This window comes from Pempheris klunzingeri, chromosome 20 (genome assembly GCF_042242105.1).
Source record: "Pempheris klunzingeri isolate RE-2024b chromosome 20, fPemKlu1.hap1, whole genome shotgun sequence".
Classification (NCBI taxonomy): Eukaryota; Metazoa; Chordata; class Actinopteri; order Acropomatiformes; family Pempheridae; genus Pempheris; species Pempheris klunzingeri.
Window position 1 is genome coordinate 3742592 of NC_092031.1, and position 21819 is coordinate 3764410.

The 21819-nt window shown below is 45.3% G+C and overlaps 2 protein-coding genes across 2 annotated transcripts in view; one reads left to right on the forward strand and one right to left on the reverse strand.

Moving 5' to 3' along the window:
- LOC139219455 (vesicle-fusing ATPase-like) overlaps positions 1-18922 on the forward strand; it is a 44429-nt gene extending 25507 nt beyond the window's left edge. Inside the window, exon 22 of the mRNA XM_070851311.1 lies at positions 18880-18922. The gene's annotated coding sequence lies outside the window, so the exon portion shown is untranslated. The remainder of the gene's footprint in view (positions 1-18879) is intronic.
- Positions 938-18992, reverse strand: wnt3 (wingless-type MMTV integration site family, member 3). The gene is made up of 4 exons (XM_070851312.1): positions 18913-18992; positions 6781-7022; positions 3722-3987; positions 938-1417 (listed from the first exon to the last, which is right to left on the reverse strand). The coding sequence occupies exons 1-4, from the start codon at positions 18990-18992 to the stop codon at positions 938-940; spliced, it is 1068 nt and encodes a 355-aa protein (XP_070707413.1).
- Between the last annotated feature and the right edge of the window lie 2827 nt (positions 18993-21819).

Below are 21819 nucleotides of genomic sequence, written 5' to 3' on the forward strand. Positions count from 1 at the left end.
TCACACACATGCTGCATACCTCCAGTCCCAGCCCAATGGTAATATTTCAGAAATGCAGGGCTATAAAATCAGGCTGTAGCATATATCTTCCAGGCTCCCCGGATGACTGGTGCAGTAGAGTCAGTCAGCAGGGAGTAGCAACACTGAGGATTTCATCAGCTCAGTAGTTTACAAACGACAGGACTGTGGCACAAAAACAACACCTGAAAACACCTGCCTGCTGCTTTCAGTTCAGTTCAGTAGTTCCAAAGCGATGGTTTCCTGGGGCTGCCGACGTGTTCAGTGTCACTTAGCACTAAGTGACTGTGTAGAGGTTGGTTTAGTTAAAATAAAAAACAAAACAAAAAGGTAAACCAGCCAGACCGGCCAGAGAAGTGAGGTGTTAGTTAGAAGATGCTTTTTTTTTTTTAATTTAAAAAGCAAAGAGAGTCTGAAAGTTTTTTTTTGTTTTTTTACTGCATTAATCTCACAGGTCAAAAGTGTTACTGTACGTGCCACAAACATGGTGTTGGCATGTAGGGGGGGGGGGAAATAAATAAAGACAAAAGGGGGAGAGGAAGGGGAGGTTAAGGGCGGTGGGGACGTGGCCCGATGCAGCAGGAAAAGGGAAACTTGGGGGGGAAAGTGGCACAACTCAAGCTTCCTCCCACGAGAGCAGACTCGACCAGTCAGGTCCACACAGGACACCTGTGGTCAGGTGGTAAAGGTGTGTAGTGGTTTGGGAAACAGATTGTAGAGCGGCTTTATTTAGGAGAGTCCATCACTGATGTGCCATCACCCATGTGGGCCTGAGTGTGTGTCTGGTGGGATGCAGAGTGTGCAGGTCTGTGTCTGGGTGGGAGGGTGGGGTTGGGGGGGGGGAGACAGGGAAGTCATGCAGGCGGTGGGGAGCTGAAGGGTGGGAGGGCAGCACTTGTAGTCCAGCAGTCAGTTTCTCTCACTTGCATGTGTGAACGTCGTAGACGCGCACGCACTCCTGACAGCTGACGTAGCAGCACCAGTGGAAGATGCAGTGGCACTTCTCTTTGCGTTTCTCAGTTCGGGTGTTGTGGCCGCGGCCGCAGCACAGCAGGTCGCAGCCCTCGATGCCGTGTGACGACACGTTGCAGGCTCGGTCACGCGTCCCAAAGGAGCCGGTCTCTGGGTTGGGCTCGCAGAAGTTGGGCGAGCCCTCGTAGTAGACCAGGTCACGCTCGGTGGGGTGCTTGAAGAAGGCGTACTTGACCCGCAGTGTCTCCACCCAACCTCGTGACTCGCGGTGCTTCTCCACCACCATCTCTGAGGCGCTGTCGTACTTGTCCTTCAGGTAGTCGCCCAGCATGCGGAAGTCCGGCTGCGCCCACCAGCATGTCTTCACCTCACAGCTCCCTGACAGGCCGTGACATTTGCAGCGCAGGTGCATGTGGTCGAGGATGGTCTGAGGAACACAGAATCACTTTGTATGAGTGCTGAAAGCCTGAATCACTTCTAAACTTCACTAGTTGTTCCTGTTTGTAAAATAACACGTACAAGGGAATGTTTTCTGCAAACCATTTGCACTTTTCTTGTCCTAAGAGAATCAGTTTTTTAAAAAAAATCAGCTGGCAAGCATTCAATCAGCTAAGCTATCATAAACCCTTTTTTCCTGAGGCCTTGAAGAATCCACTCAAAATGGATCTTTTCAGCTTTGAGCTGAAGCTTTCTCCATTAGCTTGGATTCAGGGCAGATTACAGCATTACAACAGGCAATCCAGAGTCATGTCAGTATCAAAACTCCTTAAACCCACAGACCACGTCTCCGCACTGGATCCATATGTTCAGTGCGCTCTGAACATTTTTTCCTTCACCATAAAATCCCTAAATACACTTCATGTGGCAGAGCGCTGGAGCTGTGACATGGCCAGAGGTTTCTGCCGACGTTTTGATTGTTGCCACTGGAATCCGGCTTGACTTTTGTGGATTCAGGCTGAGTACACCTGCCATCGTGTGGGGAAGCTACAAACCTCTCAGAGCCTGCAGGTGGTGAGATTTATCCTGAAAAGGTAGACTTTGAGTAGAGCATTCCTTTAAAGTGTAATTAACTAAAATGCGCTGGTCCTAATTTGATGACTCAGTGCTTTGGAGGCAGTCAAGTCAGTAATCTCCGAGCAACTATTGGAATTTTATGGTCAGAAATTTACAGGAAATTCTGTAATGCAGACTAACAAAACCACTAAAGACTCACAGAGCAGGCCAAGAAAAACAATATGCCACTGGCTGCAATTTATATAAGTGTCATGCAGCTGTGAAGTACAGAGGCTCTGTGCTGCTGCTAATTCTCTCTGAAGTCACTTGCTCACTTTGTGAGTGTGCCGCCGCGGGGCATATTTTTTCCCTTTGTGTTTTGATTTTGTTGTGCTTTAATTCAACAGCTATATTTAGCGGCAGAATTCCCCCAGCTGGGGCGGAAGGCAGGTGGCTGGGGCACCTCTGGGTGAGGAAGGGGAGAGTGGGGTGGGAGCAGAGGTAGGGGTGGATGTACCAGTGACATCACACTGTGAGCTTGTCATGCCAACATCAAGCCCCAGAGGCCCTGGGGGCTAAATAATGGAGCGTGAGAGGGCCAGGTGGAGAGGAGAGGAGACTCCTGACAGTACTGCTGTTCACGGAGCTCCTGTGGTCTCCCCGCCTGCTCCTGTGTGCTCAGATCAAAGGGCTGTCTTGTTGCCGTGTGGTCCCTCCATTTGCCCCTCAGCGAGCAGCCGGAGAGCCTGTTCTCTCCGAGCGGTGACAGCAGCCAGTGATGTTTTAAGTCTGAGCTGATTTCCTTCTTTTCCCCCTCAACTCACTCGGGTTATTTGACTGGCAGGGAATTTTTCATTGGGATGCAAGGCATGAAAGGCGAGGTGTGGGGGCGAGGCGGGAGGGAGGGAGGGTGTTGCCTAGATGAGCAATTAACCAGTCATTCAAAGTCAAGTTCTCATTTTTAGGTGGAAACTCAGAAATGTGCGGACAAGTCAAATACCAAATCTGGCCGTCATGTGAACAATCAGTGATCCCGAACAGTAACGTTACCTGGATAAATTAATTCGGTTTGCAAGATTGTCATATGATTGTCTTTTTTTTGTCTGCGTCTCAGATTCTGAGACTGTCTGAGACTATCTGCTGTGAGTCCCAGCACAATGTGTGCTCAGGCTGTCTAATTAATGTGATGTATCACAGCGGTGTGAAGCTCTTTCATCCTGCAGTACAGTACAAACTGTGCTCCACAATAGGACCTGCTCCTAACATGCAGACAGTCAGTCCTACAGATACTCAGCACACCTTGTAGCTGTTAAACCACTGCTCTCTGATCAGTTTAGGCTTGTGGTAATCAATACGTACACTATCTGGCCAAAAGTATGTGGACTCTCTGTGTTTGTGCAGTTTCAGTGAGGGGAAGTCTTAACGTTTGCCTTTTGCTTTGTCCTTTTTCAGTTTCAACACTGTGATGCCTGTGTGCACAAGGCCAGACTCATGAAGAAATGTTTTTTTTTCTAGGTTGGTGTGGAGGAACTTGACTGGACTGACGTTAACTCCATCCAACACTTTTGGGATTTAGTGGAACACAGACTGTGAGCCAAACCCTGAGTAACCAGTGTTTGACCTAACGAGCACTCTTGTGGCTGAATGGGAGCAAATCCCTGCAGCCAGGTTCCAAAACCTTATGGGACACCTTTCCAGCAGGTCATGTGTCCACATTTGACCCCATATGTGTGTTTACCGTGCGTCCGGCCTCGTTGTTGTGTCGGTTCATCGCTGAACGAGCGTCTGGACGATTCTCTCTGGCATCGGCGAACTCCCTGGACACCAGCACCCCGAACTCTGCATCCTCACTACAGCCGCCCCACTTCCAGCCCTCCCCTGGAGGTCCCTTGTGGTGGGAGTCACAGCCGCACATGGTGGACGTGCCCTCGGCACAGGAGCGCGTCACTGCAAACGCAACACCTGCTGAAGCTATAGCGTGGACAAACGCTGACTCTCTGGTTGCTGAGAGAGACAGATGAAGACAGACAGAGGGGAAAAAGAGAGGGAGAGAGAGTGTGTCAATCTTGTGTTAAACATGGACAAGGCAATCTTTACTACTGCCAACATCCAGACAGAGGTATTGAAAGGCTTGCCTCCAGGCAGTAACCTTTTAACACAGCATTTCATCTTGAGAAGGCACATTTATGTTACTGGTATTTGCCACTGTAACAAACAAGAAGCCTATAGAAATATGAAAGCACGGTTCCCAGCATATGATCATCAGCAGCGATGTACTACCGGACACATGAAGGAGCCTTAAAGCAAAGTCCCTGCAGTGACATCAGCCCATTGTGGTTGTGTCAGGAGGGCCTAACTCTCAGCGGGATCTCAGTGACCTCCTGTCATCCCTGAGGTGTGCTGCTTTGCATCTGGATAGTGTTTCAGGAATGTTGTCACCCCCCCCTACCCGTCCCCGTTCAGGGCCCAAGGCCTTCTGGTGAAACCTAGCAGTGTGTCGGCCTGCTTCTTTTTTACACTGAGGGATGGAGTTACGCCTCCTTTGAAGGCAACAGCTTATTATGTAACCAGACACCATTGTTTCACAATCACAGCACACTTACCGTGGCTCACCCATTACACTCCACCAGCTCTGTAACAGACACAGAGAAACACACTCGCACAGAGGTAGAGGGAGGTGTCTTTAAGCAGTGGCTTGACTTATAAGGAGCAGTGAGTTTCTGCTAAACACGACTGCGTAATTTGAGTTTTGAAATTTGTATGAACACGACTGGAGAATTAAACTGGTATTTTGCAGACCACACTGGCTACTAAAGCCAAAAGTTCCTCAGCAGTTCCACTGCCAATGAGGTTTTCAGGACCCAATCAGACCAATTTACAAGCCACAGAAGACTAGTCATATGTTCCCACCCTGGATGTGTCTGCAAGCAAAGGAACAAAACAAAAATACCTTTTTATGTTGTGTTTATGTGTAATTTTTGTCTGTAGGGCTGATTCGATGCCAGAGGGGACAATCCTAGTGCTGTTTTGTGAATATCACCAAAACAGTAGCTCTATTTTTCTAATAATTCACAGGGTGAAAGGTCTGATGGATGTGGTCTGTTGTTGTAAAAATGATAAGAAAAGGATGGAAGTCCTACCTGTGTTTGGTATTATTCAGATATATCTTATTAACTCTAAACAATAAGATACTAACTAGACTCTTGTTTGTCTAGAAATACTGTATTTTCACCATTCAGTCCTGGTAAAAGGATACAGCTTTGGTCTAAATCACCACTGAATCCTTGCATAATTGGATGACACACAGTCCTCAGGTTCAGCATCCCTGTTCACCCTGGCAAGCCTAGCTGGGCCCTCCACAACAGGGGCCTGTGAGCCCTGGGCCCCTGGAGCTCTGGCTGTTAGCCAAGGCTAGTGCTGCTCCTGCTACCTGCTGGGCCCATCAATCCGCCTTTGTTTCCCTTGTGTCACACTGTATTATCCACACAAAGGGCCCAGCGACTCGCGCCCCCACAGCTCCGCTCTGCCCGGAGCTGGCATTCCCTAAACTCCCTAACCCCCTCCCTCCTTGCTCTCTCCAGCCACCCCTCTGCCAACACCCTGAGCTGAAATCCCATACACCACCACCCACCACAGGACCTCAACCCCCCACTTCCTCCAAAAGCATCCACCAACAGCACCACCACGGCCAACACGCAGCTTAAGGTGGCCGGGGCTGGTGGTTGGTAGCTCTCTCTTCCCTAACTCCAATTTTTCCATTCATCTCTCCCAAAGTGAGGTGCTCCTCTTCCCTCCTTCCCTCCTTCCTTCCTTCCTTCCCTTGCTTCCCTAGACCAAAAGTGCACACCCGGGCTAGGTTGGGAGAGATCCCCTTTCAGCCTGTTTTCATGACAGAGTCAAAAGGGCGTGTGAATGGGGCGTCCGTGGGAGCTGGACTGTGTGAGGCGCGCACTGGTCTTCATGCACAGTAGGGGTTGAGCGGAGCCCCCCGGCCCTTTTCTATTGCCTGTAATCTCATTTGGCCTCCCTTCTCCCTTTTATTTGACTGAGGAGCTTGGACTGCTCACACTGCCCATTTCTGCCCAGATTCCTTCCCCTCTGACATACAGGGTGATTCATTTCCAATCAGCAGCCTCACTCATAACACAAACTTCTACCTTTATGGTTCGGGGACTGCGAGGCCCTACGCTGGACACCTGTGCCTATTGTTTCCCACTGTCCCATTTAGTGGGAAGGACACAGTTAGCGTGGAGGTATCTTACAATTAGTATTCTACGTGTGAAACGCCTGATGGATGGTTCCAGTATATCAGCTGTGCTTGTCAGGTTTCGTTGATAGATTTACCGCGCTGACCCTCTTTCATGTAAGAGAGTGTAAACACGGTTGGGAAAACCTAAAAGAAGTCACTGACTCTGAAGACAAATGCGATATCAAAGGTAAAGATGGATGGAAGTTGAATAATGTGTCAGTGCTTGTACCTGCACTCATTTCTCACAGCAGCCAGGAAAGGTGTATATTATTGTAATTGCCCTAGTTAGTCGTTTGTCAGCAAAGGCCCAGAGAACAGGCAGTGCTGAGCCTCAGGGTGGAAACTTTAAAATGCTACGTTTTGTTACAGCTTGCAATAGCCTCAGCTATACAACCTCCTTTTTACAGTCGAGTGTTGTTTGGCAGAGATCACTTAGATCATCATTGACTTTATATTCTAAGCCTCACATACACACACATGTACATTGTTTCAAAATACTGCAGTTAAGATTGATGGGATTAATGTTTTAGCATTTGTAAATACTTTACCTTTATCCAGCACGGGGCCAAAGATGGCCAGGTTGTCCTTGATGGTGGTGCAGTTCCATCGGCGGCCCCTGAACTGGTGCTGGCACTCCTGGATCCCCAGCTTGACGCCTTCAGCGACGCTGGGCATGATCTCTATGTAGTTGCGACAGAAACGCAGCTGCTTGGGCACCAAGCCGGGGATGGAGCCGCACAGGATGGGTTGTGAGCCCAGAGACGAGTACTGCTGCCCGAGGGCAAGGGACCTGAGACACACGGAGAGGGAGAGCATCGTTAAGCAAAGTCTGCTCGCTTAAAACCATCTCCGCATCTGTGTTAAACACTCCAGGGGACTAGGAATAAAAAGAACTGCAACATGATATCCCAAAAGATTTATCACCGCAATCAAACACCTAACAAATAAAGATTAAGCTGAATTTAGGCTACATTCTTTGCTTTTTAGGGTTTTTATTGAACCTCAATATGTTTTGGTACTAAAGTGTCCACAGTGTCAAGTTATGAAAGTTAATAAGTTTTGTCTTTACACGACATTTAACGTTTGAGAACTTTCACTTCATTTGTTCAATGAACAAAAAGCTCTTGTTGAAAAAGGTGGGGTTTTTTTTAAGATCATCTTGGAATCCTATCTGTACTATTATAGAAACATTTCAATTGACAAACAGCTCCAGAGCTTTTACAGTTTTATAGGATGTGGGAAGTGAAACTGCTTGCCCACAATACAAGTCTGTGCCCCCCCTGAACTCAACCACACAAAAGCAATGATGGTGACCTGCCAGGGAGGCCTCTGTGAAAGGCAACCTGTTGTACGGCAGAGAGGAGGGCGCCTCCGTATCCATTAATCTCAGGTTTAACTGTAAGAGTAGCTCTGTGACAATAGACTGATTCATACTTGAGTGTTTTATTGACTTATCTGCTTAATGTAGTTTATACTAAGAGCTCCTGTTTATTTTGTCTCTTTTTTTCCACCAGCGGAGGAGGCTAATAGGCCCACTTCAGGGCAGGGATACAAGCTATTAGCACTGACTTTTCAAAGTGTTCCCACTTGTTAGCATACACAGATCTGCTGATCTGACAGATAACACACATGAACCTGTCTGCTTGATTTGGGAAAAGCCCCCTCACACCGTTTCAAATATACGAAAACACCTGCCTCTGCAGTTCCATCATTAATTTGCGGTTTTCCTCTGCAGCTGATTTTTTGGAGAATGACAGCATATACAGCTGAGCTCGCTGGAGATAAATGAAAAGAGCATATCTGACACTATGTGCCCCACCAGAAGGCTCGTACAGATGTGCCTAAGCGGGGATTAATCACCACAACAAGACAGCCAAGATCAGCTTGTGATGCCAGAAACCATTATAGTTTCATTCAGGTAATTAATTTTAATTGCTTTCTATTTCTCTTGAAATAAAAGAGAGAGAAGACATGCTTGCCGTGCCCGTGTTTTAACATGCTTTTTGTGATGACAAGCTCCAGCAAAATGATACAGTTTCTTCCAGAAGCTCATGCAAACTACTGCAGGTTCAAATCAGACTCAAATTTCATGTTAGTTTATCTCTGGACATGAAGTGTATCACCTGAAGAGACACAAACGTGCTTGACCAGGTCTGATGTGTGTGATGTGGTTGTTTACAGGGTTAGCGATGTGAAGATGTGCTGCCAGTTCAGTCTGGGCGGACAGCGTGGCGCTGGAGGCCATGAGAAGATCATGGGGGAACAATTGACGATGATCAGATCAGAGCGCCACTCGGGATGACCTCAGGACCCCCGCAGGGCGCAACCCAATCATAGCAGCCACTGACTCTGACAGATGAGTGCAGCGCAGTGCCCCACCCCAACACAAAAGTCAAGCCATTGAAGTCACAGGGGAAAAAAAAATCCCCCCTTAGATAGGTTCACAGCTCATGTGTGCTTTTGCTTTCTGCATATGGCTAAACCCTGCCCCCACCTCCCAGCACCCTTCTCCCCTCCCATACACTGTTTTTGATCTCAGGTGAACATTGTTACTGCAGGCTCCCAGGTAGAGCGGCTTGCCAGTGGAGCTTACACTCTGAGACACGAGACTGAGTTGTTTTGCTTTTACAACTTGTCTCCTGGAATATATGATAATCAGCTGAAAGCCACTTGTTGTGTTGTATTGTTGGCAAGAGCTTCTTGACTGACACCGATGCACGACAAACAAATCTCATGTTTCCTTATGAAATCCTGTCTGATCTCAGTTACATAAACAGTTTAAAACTTTCAGACGCGAGGAAAAATAAGTCTCTCGCCTTTCATATTCAACTCAAATTGTTTTTCCCAATTTGATGTTCCCATACAGTCAGTAATTTGATAGTGCTCATCAATCTCCATTCATGTTCTTGTCTTGAGTTTACCCAAGCGAACGCAGCCACATTAGCTCATCTGCCAGTCCCAATCCCACCAACATCACTGAGTTCAAGTGTTGCTGACTTCACTCTGTCTGGTGACTGCGTGACTAAGGACCTTAATTACACTGTCTGCTAGCAAGGTTACTACCCATTAATCTCTCAGTGGGATGGACCAGAGTGGATGATGCTCAGAGTTTGGATTTGGACCCTGGTAGCACATGCTCCCCAACAACATCAGTCAGTTAACTCAAAGGAAAATCTCTCCTGCCCATGTGAGACATCTCTGTATTTTGACCACTGTGCCAACTTCTGCTGCATTTTGGGTTCTATTCAGGACAGCTAAACTGCTTGCCCACCACTCTGAGGCACTGGCTTAACCAGTGAATTTGGGATTTCTGATGGAATCAATTAGCTAACCGCATTGGGACTTTGTGGTGGACATAGCATGTTTAGACTACAGACTGTGGATCTGCCAGCCTATTTGTCTTTGTTTGCAAAGGATGTGCCTCACTTGATCTGTATGGACAGATGAGATGAAAGGGATATCTTTTTGGCGGGGTGCTAATGAGAGTCTTAACCCTGAGGGGTTATGAGGCGTATCGTGCAAACAGATACACACGCAGACTCATGCATGTAGACCACATGTGTGCCATCCTGATCCTGCCTGCTTTGCATCACTTCTCGGAAGCCACAAGCAACGTGTCTCAACCGAGTGAGGGAGCAGCAGACGCAGAGACCTCCACAGAGGCAGAATGCCGGGGGAATCTGCTGCAGGGGACGAGACAAGCAGCAGAACAGCAACGAACGGCAGGGCTTGGCAGGTGCATGCCCGGGCAGGTCCGTATGGGGCCTCTACTGGCCTGGGGGGGTTTACGGCTTGGTTGGGGGTTTTCTCAGTATCTGACTGGGCTGATGTGAAAGTATGACGGGCCGCTGGAAACCACAGAAATGAAGCAGAGGAAACAAAGGGATTCCACCACACACCTTGCTGAAGAGTGGAAATTCACACAATCAAAACTACCACACTGTCAACAAAAACTTTTGACTTAACCACTCCCAGTGGAATAAAGTTCGACTAGAATCTCTGCTGCCTGCTTAGAGGAGTGAAGAGGCAGGAGTTACTCTGTTGCATCTCTCCGTTTTTAATTTGTCTCTGAGCAAGCTCGGCTTCAGTCGAGGGGTGAGTCGAGGACTCTCACACTATCAGAAATATGTTGCAGCTGCTATTGTGGGAGGTCTGTATTACAGGGGTCAATGTGTAGCACATGTCTCTGCACAGATGAGCTTTCTTTGTGTGACAGCCTCCTATGTCCAGAGGCACAAAAAGTACCAGGTGACCCTCTGAACCTGTTGAGCAGAACATGACATCTGACCTCACTGCCTTGAGCCTGATGGCCTACAGAAACAGTTTGAAGTTCATGACCAGGGCCCCCATGCAAGTATCTGAGACCAGGGGTGTTGGCCTCCGCCTTGTTGTCCTCATTAATCAAACAGAAGCTCATTACGAGCAGGTGCCTGCTCAAGCTCAGATACTACACTGACGTTTACATGTGATCAAACACGACTTCAATATATCTCGTCGGAGTTGCTGCTTATTTTTGAGTGTGGATGGTAAATCTGTCAAAGTCTGTCACAGGGTCGCAGGTTCCCGAACGTACGCAGCGCTCCTCCGACAAGCATGATGTTTCTCAAACCCCAAGCAGAATCCCCCGAGCATGAGGTCTCCACATTGCCTCACACTGCCTCCACAGCTGGGTCCACACACTACAGCGCAAAGTCGGGTGAGCGGGTTAAATATCTTTAATACTTCAGATTTTTGCATCATAGGGTCATAGGGTTTCCTATGACTGTGTATTTTCATATATAATCAATATTTGTATTTATCTTGAATTGCATAAAACAACCCAGGAGGTGATATGTCTCTTCCGGCTGCCATCTTTGATAATATCATAATATCATCCCCTCTATTGCAGCAAACTGTGTTCATTTTTGTCCTGAATGGAAAGAATCATTCAGGGATCTGGAAATCTGAAAACAGCAGAATTTGATTTGTATGTATTTAAGCCATCAGAAAATCTGAAACAGAACTGACTAAACAGTAGCTCAATGCTTCCTGATGATGAACATGTAACATCAGTGTATAGGACGTCCACTGTGCCCGTAATAATTCCCTCTTGTTCACGTAGTCAGAGAAGAGCTGCTTTAGTTTAACAGGGTCAGTTTTTCAAAGTAAAACAGACATTGTTTTGTTTTGGCCTTGATTTGCTCAAACTCAGTCACTAACCACACTGCATCTGTTTCTCTTGCCCACCAACGCATTTAAAAAACTGTTTTTTTTATTAGCAAAATGTACTTATTGTACTACAGTATGACAAAATGGCCTCCCTGCATTGCTGTGTTATATCATACTGTTAGTGGTGGTTGTTTTTGATACATGCAGTATTTTAATATTATAGCTGGTTGAGTTGATAATTGGCTAACACACTTGTGAGCGACTTTCATCGATGCAAATACACATTTTATGAGTTTATGACATGCACGTGCAACATATGAACATGCAAAGTAACTTCAGCTGTAAAATAGCTGAAATTGGAATAAAAGTCTGATGTTAAAAACGGGTAGTTCAAATACCTCAAAACTGCACAGTATGTAATTTGTTACTTAACACCGCTGGTTTAAGATGAAATTATCAACCTTGAATACTTGAAGCTCAAATCATAATGTGTTTTCTACTCAGGTTGTTAATTTTATTGTTAATTCAAAGTATTTTTTTAGTAGTTTGTAGTTCAGAACAAATTGCATTGTTAAAGTGGCAACCAAAGTACGAGAGTGGAGCAGAGAAGAAAAGAGAGGGATTAGAGAGCCTGTCACAATCCATCCCTGTGTGCATTTATTCCTTAGGCACTGTTCAAAGGCTCATGGAAACCTGCATGCATGTGTGAAGGCGGGCTCGACTGCATGGTTGTGTTGCTACTTGTACATTCCTACTCCCAGCGAGGTTCATGCTAAGATGATGGCAAGAGGTGCGTTGCCTTATGTACGTTGTCCGTTCTGTGCAAACATCGTAACAGTGTCAGCTGGCTTGCATCCATGTTGCAGGACACGCTGAAAACAGCTGATGCATGATGATATCATTTTCCATTCTGTATCTTCACAAGCTGGCACGTTGTTCAGGCAAGAGGAGACTTAGTGCTGATGATGTATTCAACCTCACCTCATCTGTGCAGAGCCACATCTCGGGACTGAGTTTGATGGTTTCATTTTAGACCTGCTTCTAAAAAATACCAGGCTTCGTTCAGCTATGATGCTCTGATGAATCTCTCATCAAATCTTTGACCTCTTTTATTTTATTAGCAAAGAGCAGAATAAAAACATTTAAGTTAGTTATTAAATAGGATTTTTTTTCCTTGTATCTTCTCGTAACAAATGCAATAAATGACAAGAGTCAATAATAAGTACATTTGAAAGGATTCAGCCTTTGCAGACAGATTTGATGCTTCGGGTTTGATAAAATGCTATTGTATTCCAGTGTATTTGCCATTCTATTTATTGACGATGGGTGCCGCTCTAAGCCATGTCTGAACAAGTTAACTTATTTCATTAAAAAGAAATTAATGTTAGCTTATGCTGGGTTTGCGCCTGAAGCGCTGAGCCCCAAGTGTGTTCTGTCACTTCCTCTGTGAGAGCCCGGCTCCTAAAAAAGTCCTCTGCGGTAACAGACTGCAAGAATATTGTTTGCATTAAACTCTAATCTACCTCTAATTTACCTCTATATGTTGACGCCGCAGCTCAACTTGTCATATTTGCCCGGAGGACATCGTGTTGCTAAATGAGGCCCTAGCAGAGCAGTGAGAGACGTGCACTGAAAACATTGCCATCAGAATTTCTTTTAAAATCCCACAACAGAGTCAGCAGAGAGATAAAGACACTCGAAAGAGAGTAAGTGGGCCAAGGAAAGTTGCCGGCTTTGCCCGAGGATGGGACTTTTCCTGGTGGAGGCTGGAATGCAAAGCTCCTGTCTGTGTTTTGTTGTCTTCTCTTTTTCTTTGGCACACTTTTGATTTGTAGTCCAACAGCTCCTGGCTGATCAGATAAAAAATGACAGGACCCCTGAAAAATGTTCCAACCTGTTCTTTCTGTCTACCTCCCCTCCTTTCCCCTCTCTGCAGACTGTTGCAAAGAGAGCGGAGTTGGGACAAGGAGCCCCTGCAGTCACATGTATGGAGACGTGAAGAGGGAAACTGAACAGGGTGTAAACTTGTGAACCTGCCTGTCAGCGAGTGAATGAGAGCAGCAGTAGCTCTGCACAGAAGTGCACTGGAGAGTACAAGACACTGACAAATGCATGTCAGACTGGGAGCTCGGTGTCTTGGCCTGTCTGTAGGTGGACACAACAGAGTCTGAGCTGTTGTCTTGAGAGGACAGAGCCTGTTTGAATGAGAGTCTTGAGGGACTGTGTGAATGAAGCAAAACTCAAACAGCGCATTGTTCCCTGCCTCTGCTCATTAGGAGCAGCTTGTTGGCACTGCTGCTTGAATTGTCAGCAGAAATGCATCCTATGCAAATCATAACTCGTAATGGATTGTCTGGAATCTTACATTGTATGTCTGGTATTTCTTTGTGGAAATTTGAAACACCACACAGCGTCTTTAAAAGTAATTAAAAACCTAATTGCTGTTGACTTTCTCAAGCCTGGTTGATTTGAAAAAACCTCTGGAATGTGAAACTACATTGTGGGGAGTAAAACGCTTGCCAGTCTGCAGATATTCCACTCACAGGTAGCATCCCACCCTGGTTAGTGCCTCTAACCTGCAGGTCCCCATCTGTATGACACCAGACATCATGCATGTTTCTGCCTCTCCCTCTTACTTCTGGATTCCCTCAGTAGGACTGGGTGTCAGACATGAGGTCTTTTTTGGTGCTGGCTAAAACACACTGAATGTTTCTGAAGCTGTCATCACACATGTGGGCAGATCTTGTTCACGTATTCTCTGATTTAGAGTTTAACAAAAAAAAAAAAAATCAATATTAGATTTTATCAAGGAAAAGTTTTTGTTCAGCTAAATGTGTTAAGAGTATTTTTAGATTTTAGAAAATAAAACAGGTTTTTTTGTACAATGATGTATTTTAAACAACCAAAACTAATCTGATACCAGAACCAGAACTCAGCCGTCACATCAGCACCAGTATTGAAAATCTTGAAAAGATAACCAGCCCTAACACGAAGAGGGTAAATGTGTGCTACATGACGTATAAATGTAATCGTCACAGGTGACTTTTTGTCATTGCAATAACACCTTCTACTCAACATTATCTGTAACACCCTTTATTTTACAATATATAAACTGGATCCTTTGTAATTTAGAGATATTAGCTGATATTCCTCTCTTCCTTTCTGCTCTGCGTCTATGAGCTGTTTGCTTGACCTGGTCAGTGACCTGAGGGCGCTGACTGAATGTAGGCTGTGCAGGTGCGATCAGCACATCTTTGTCACTGACCCTGTGTGTCAGACAAATGGCCTTTTGCTCATAATTGACCTCTAAAACAAGCCATGCAGGTGAGATCAGTCAGGTAATGAAGACTTTAAATATTGTGTGTTTGTGCCTCCACACGTGTCCCCTAATGATCTCTTTGCCCCTGGCCGCTGCCGTTTTCCCTTTGAGGAACTGTCCTGGCCTGTGTTTTAGTGCAGCTAATAGCTGTGCACTGGGGGGACTTTGTCATTTCCTACAAGAGCACATTGCATGTCCTTTGATGGTGGGTGAAGATTAGGACTCGCCTTCGCTGCTTTGAAATACCACTCTCCTTTGAACCTCTCACCTAGCTTGGGTTTGTCTGGATAATGTCCTCCCACGTGCTTGTTCACTGAAAACAGTCTCAGAATGTTTTGTGAAGTAACATGTTGGATCAGCACATCTTACTCCCACCGACAGTCAGCGCAAATCCAGTCCGATCCCGGAGCTCTTTTGGTCACTGTGATATGCAACATTCTTTAAGAGAAGTATTAAACATACTAAAAGATGCACGTCACGAGATCTTTAATCAAATCCAGGAGGTTTTTTTTCTATCTGCTTCTTTAGTAATATTCCCTCATTATGGCCTAAATACCTTCACGGTGACAATACACCTGCTTGAGGCTAAGGTAATTTTAGAACATATTACGTAGCCACACATGTTTTGGAGGAATTTACTCCTTTCATGTATCTATGTAGATGTCATACTCTGTGGAGATATTTCTTTTAGGCCCTAACCCAAAATTGCCTTTGACCCTGGCCCTATGGCAGCAAGCAGCCATTCATAATGGAACCCTAAAGTTTCTTATGAATGACATTCTTCTGGACTTTCCTGCTCCTTTCTCTACTCTCCACTGCGCTGCTGAGAATAATACCCAAACATCCTTGATCTTTTCACACAAGGTGGCAGACAGAGGATTTTCCCGCAGTAAGAATCATTTAAGTGATCCCTTTGCCAATGGTAGGGGTTTTGGGGTTGAAGATTGGATTGAAGATTGGAGGTGGGGGGGGGGGTGTCACAGTCAGATAATGACATTCCTGAGACCCAGAGATGGACTCAAGAGCCCCATTTAAGCCGCTCAGGTTGAACTGGAAAGGTCTGTGTAGAGACGGGGCAGTTTGGTAAGCCTAGATAGCTTTGCATGAGAGCTTTCCAGAGGTATGTCACCGGCATTATTGAGGCAAGTGATGCTTCAAACTGCAAACACAACTTTAGCCAAGAAGCCATATTTAAGCTTATACGTGCTCCAGATTAAATTAAATTAAAATGCAGAGCCTAATTATTGAATACTACTTCTATGTGCAATTCCTTTGAAAAATATTCTTTGCACTGTTAACAAACTATTTGTTTATTTGTCCTGATGATACAAAGTTATTTAACTTGTAGCAGTGACTGAATATTAGACTGACAATCACGTTTCACCCCAGAGGAAGTTAAACGAAGCCCTGTCAGGTGTGCTAACTCAAATAAATACTGGGTGATCAGGATTGCATTGATTGCTCATTAAAGATGATGATGGTGAAGTGCATGTTGACCATTCTCATAAAACTATAACTGTTTTCACAATAGATGTACAATCTCTTTCTTTTATCTTTGTGTCTCAGTCTCTTGGTTTCATAACTAGAACAATGCTCATCTTTACTAATACTAAGCACTGCAACATTATTTGGGAAAAGCAGAGTGAGATGGAACTACTTAAAATTACAATGAGGACCAAAGAAATTTACATCAAGTGTACAATGTCTCTGCTTTCTCATGCAGATTTAACAGTAGTGAAGATAACAGAGGATTAAGAGAATAACAGCTATTGGACTTTAACATCTCGTGGCTGTGCGCTGTGATATGGCAGAGTTAAACTGATAATCTCTGCTGATTCTGGATGGCTGGTACGGATGGAGCAAATTCAGCTGAGGTAATTCCTCGCTGAAAGTGACTGTCATCATTCACTTACAATCACTGCTGTTTATGCAAGGAGCACAAACACGCTGCTGGCTGCACGCCTCAGTACAATCCCAGCCATGGCACCTCTGTGTTTAATGAAACAAGAATATTCTGTCCTCATACGGCGACATTGCTTGATTATTAAACATGGGTGAAAAGGTGAAACCAAAACACCGCTACAAGTCCAACAACAGATATTTTTTCATTTTCAAATCACACAGAAGGGATGGTGTTGTCAGATAATTGGACAGAGACGCTGGATTTTGTGGGGTCACACCATAGATTTAAGCTGTCATGAATCCTCTCAAAGCTTGATTTTGCCCATTTTGTACAAAACAACTGTTTCCCCAACATTCTTGCATTTCAAGGAGGCAATTTACTTCTCAGCCTCGCCTTTTCAAACCCACCTCATTAGTTTGCTATGCCTTTTCTTTCTACTACACCTCATCTTCATCCATGCATATGTGCATATCACTGGAGCTATTTATGCTCTGTTTTGTTTTCAACACCCCATCTTGTAAAAGCAAGGCTGCCAGGCATAAAGCAGTCTAAACTCCTCTTTCCTCCAACCCGTCCCACCTTGGCTGGAGAATTTATGGCCAAGTCATCGCCCCTGAGACAGAAGCTGAGAGGAGCCTGCCTGGGCCCTTGCTTGAAACTCGGCACCCTCTTGTTCGACGCACCACCTCATTTTGCCTCCTTTTGGACGTATTTGACACCGCGGGGTGATGCCACTGACAGCGCTGTTTGACACCCATTCCTCAGCACCTGCCCAGTCACCTGGAGCTACGGCTCGGCTTTTCATCTTTCCACCCTCCCAGTAACCCCTCACCCAGCATACACTTCAAAATTTGTTACCCAAATCAAAGGTAGTGCGCATTGTTAAGGTTCGAACATTATACCGGTGTCATGTAAGCTCCTTGAACAGAACAGCTGCAGGTAATTCACAGAGAGAGAATCCCAGGCTCTTTGTCACTGTTGTCTGGTGGTTCTTGCTGAAGCCAGGAGTGGGTGTAAAGTCCTCTTTGCCATTAACACTTCAGCCCTGTGGCCTGTGTGCTTGGCAGCTGCCTGCTCTGTAAATGAAACCAGAAGATGCTCGCGGTTTGGACAGCACTATGGTGGGACCACATGCTAGTTGGGCTACTAAAAGTGCAGTAGCTCTGACAAGTATTGTGTTGTGAGCCAAAAGAGCTTTGTCATACGCCTACGCAAATATCTCCAAAATAGAAGCTTTATGTTACAAAAGAAGACCAGGAGCCATGAGGTCAGCTGCATGTAGCTGAATTTGTAATGAGATAAACCTCTAAATTTCAGTTGCTGGTGCCAAAAGCGATCTGGGATAATTTAACAAAGAATAAAACCCTGCGGCACCTAAACATATTGTCTCCTGACAAATCCGTGGTGGAGGGGGTGAATTGTGGTGCAATTGAAAAGCAAAATGATATGCCTAACTGTTTTTTTTAAAAAAAAGATTCATTTAATTACAGCTGATACCCCATGGCACACCGCAAATTTGTAATATTTTAAAAATTGTGTACAACTTTGTCAGTGGCAAAGATTCAAATTCACGTCATACATCTGCCAAAAAAAAAAAAAAAAAAAAAAAAAAGCCAAAACAATTCATATTCAGTTCACGGCATGTTTGGGGGCCGGCAGCTTGGATGTAGAACAGTGACACACAATAGCAAATAAAACAAAATGACGCTGGTCATATAAGTCATGATTGTTGTCCTCCCTGAAGCACTCCTAAAATTGTACTGATGTTTTTCAAGTGAGAAATTGATTATGAATCAGAAACAGGAGGCTTTTTCGAGGCTTTGTTGAGTTTTCATGAACAACATCAGTTATCATTGTCCTTGAGCGAGAGCCACAATTTATGTAATAATGAATGAGCTTACTGACTTGCACTGTTGTGTAGAAATGCCTTGGAAGTCCTCACAGTGCTGTTGACAGTTCATATCAACATGGCAACCACTCACTGATGTATTTTTTTTTCTTAAATTCAAAAAGGGCTCTCCATTTTGAAACATTTAATGGTTCCCAAACTAAAAATTCATCCTCTTCGCATCACAACATACCCCAATATGATAAATGGACCTGAGTGTAGAAGGGAAAAGAACGGCGAGCCTTTTCCGTTACACTAGTATTTGAGGTTAAGATTCTTTGGACTGGGCCGGAGAACATTTTTCCACGCAGTCAACTGAAAGTGCACATTCTGCCCTCTCAGAAATGATCATTTGACCAAAAAGACTCTCTCTCTTTATGCGACTATAGGGTCGGATGCTGAAACTGTGGATTTGTACTCACCACCAGATGGGATAGCCTCCAAGCACCCGTGAGCTGGACAACCACACACACATCAAATATCCAATCAGATACAAATCCATGAGGTAAGCCTTGTAGTGTGTGAGAGGGTAAATGGATCAATACATAGAACTTCCAGCAGGCAATGAAGAAGAGTTTCCAGGAAGAGAAGCTTTAGGGCAGCTTGATTGTTGAATGAGGGGAAGATTAAAATGATATTGAAAAAAAAATCTTCCTCCTGTTTTCCCCCCTTCTTTGAGTCGGGCCAGGAAAGTGTGTCTGTCTCCTAGTAGTTAAGAGAATAAGTGTCTCTTACACACATGCACACACGCTCCTACCCGTCCTCTCCTTCCCTCCCTCTCTCTGAGGTTCTTCCCTAAGGTAGATATCTTTTTCTCTCTCTCTCTACTTTTTTCTCCCTCAGGATGCCTCATCCACAGGCCCAATATTAAAGGGGGGGGGGGAGAGGCGGGGGGAATGAGGTTTGGAGATGTCAGCTGGCAAGCCAATCACAGGAGATGGCCTTAGGTTACGAAAAAAAAAAATTATTATTCGTTCCCATCTGTCAATCACACGCCACCCCCTGGTAATGTGGAAAAGAAAGGAAGGAGTGAAAAGAGGGAGGGAGGGAAATGAGAGAGGGAGGTATAGGGAGGGACACATGAAAAAGGTAGAGTAGAGTTGTTACTCAACTTGTTTCATCAGTGATCATTGAAAAAAAAAAAAAAAAAAAAAGAAAGATTCCACAAAGTGGCTGGAGGAGGTGAAGGGATGTAGGCCGGCAGAGTTCAACACACGCTGGCGTTCATGTTGACACATTGATTTTTAGGGGTTGTGCCCTGACTAATTGATCCGGATATACATGCACACACACACACACACATGCACGTCAACACACGCATAATCTCTGTCCCAGTCAGAGGGACATATACAGTGAATTTTCTAAATTGTTGTCCGCCCACCCCAACAGGGGAGGACATAAAAGGGGACACAATAAAGCCATAAACTGTGGTAGTGGCTGGGCCAGGCATGCAGGGGTTATATGCTTCAGCGGCCCAAAGGCGACACATTTTACATCAATACTATTGTCATTCTGATGGGCTGTGGGGCGAGCGGCCGTGGGACAGGGGGAGGAGGGAGGAGAGAGAGACAGATAGAGAGTGAAGGAGGAGGGTGGGACACTTGTGATGGACTTAGCCTGAAGTAACCATGCATTTGATTCACACACAAGGAAACTGATGAGGACGAATACAAACAAGATACCCGGCAGAGATCAAACAAAGTCAGTTGTAGTGATGACAACCTAGTTAAGAGTTTTGTCTCAGAGGATTATCAGCCAGCCATCAGGGAAAGAATGACCACCGGCGACGGGGCCACAGCAGAGGACATTTTGAAAGCAGTGTCGGAGAGGTTCATCAGTATAAATGTCACACTTGACTACACACAACGAAAGTTTTTCATGAAAAGTGAAGTTTCTCTAACATTAGGATTATTCTAATATCCCAACCAGTTTGCCCTTTAGAGACGGCTGCTGTCATTGGCTATTAAAGAAGTCCTGTTTCAGCACAATGAACTCTTTTTGTGACAATATTACAAAATGACGTGTAAATAATAACTTTTTTACGTAGAAACCCATAATTTAAACATGTGCATAACACTTGTTATAAATACATTTACAAGTAATTAGACCAGATGGATTACATGATAGATTTCACAACAGATTGAGTGTGTGGAGCCATATGGAGGCCAGCATGTGGGAGAGCTGTTTCCAAGAAAGAAATGTCATAATAGGTTCAGTGACATAGCATGGGATGTTTTATTGATACCATCCGGCTTTAATATCGCAGCAGCAAAAACAAAATGAATGAAAATTATTTTAGTGGACATGAAGATGGTGGTGGTGATGAAATATATATATATTTGATACCTGTGTCATTTGTTTTATTCAGAGATTAGAGTTTATGATGCTGCCAAAATGAGAGATGACTCAAATATCACATGTTGTCGGGTGTTTACGGCAAAGTAAATGTGTATTTATACTCGACTAAAAGATCTCGCGTTGGCTTTCCCTCTGATGTGTGCAGCCCGGGGGCCGTGGTCTTTCTGCTGAGGACCTCCAGGGCGTGTGTGAGCCCGGTGGACTGAGGGGGCTGGAAGGTCGCTCAGCAGGGGCTGGGAGCGTGCACTCTGCAGAGAGGAGGCTGAGTGCCCACCACAGAGAGAGAGCCCAGTGACCACAGTCTGGAGGTCAGCAGTGGAGTGCCCCCCTTCATCCACCCCTTCTGTTTTATTCCTCCATAACAAAGAAGATAGGGAAACAGGCAGTGACTGAGCAGCACTCGACCTACCGCCCTGTTTGAGAGAGAAGTGGGGGGGGGGTCCTCTGAGTCTCTAAATGTGACAATAATTGATAGATATCTTTGTGAAACTTGTATGAAGCCTGCTCTCCAGCCAGTCGTCGTGGGGAGTCTTCTACATTTACCAATGAAGACGACTTTTCAATGCCTCGAGTCAAGATGTGGTATATCATAGCGGTGCTGACAATGAGGCAGGCCTGTTTTCCATCAGGAACATTGTTGTGTGTTACGGCATCGTCAGAAATGTGCCTAGCTCAGCTCTGAGATTTGGATGACAGTTGGTCTGCAGGAGCGATAGACGGTGCGTACGGCCAGAGATGGATGTGGGGAATGTGACGGTGGTCTAATTTATGAGTGCAGGCAAAGGAATCAGTCTGCGGTCTGCATCTGAACAACATTGAAACCACGTTTCCCAGGTTGAGGCCACAAGTGCAATGCGAACTGTCTGGAAAGGCAACAGCGATTAAGGTCAAGAACATTGGAGCCTGATCTCGAAATGTACTGTGACTCAACAACACGTGTGGTGGTGTTTTGAGTGGTGGTGTTTTGTACA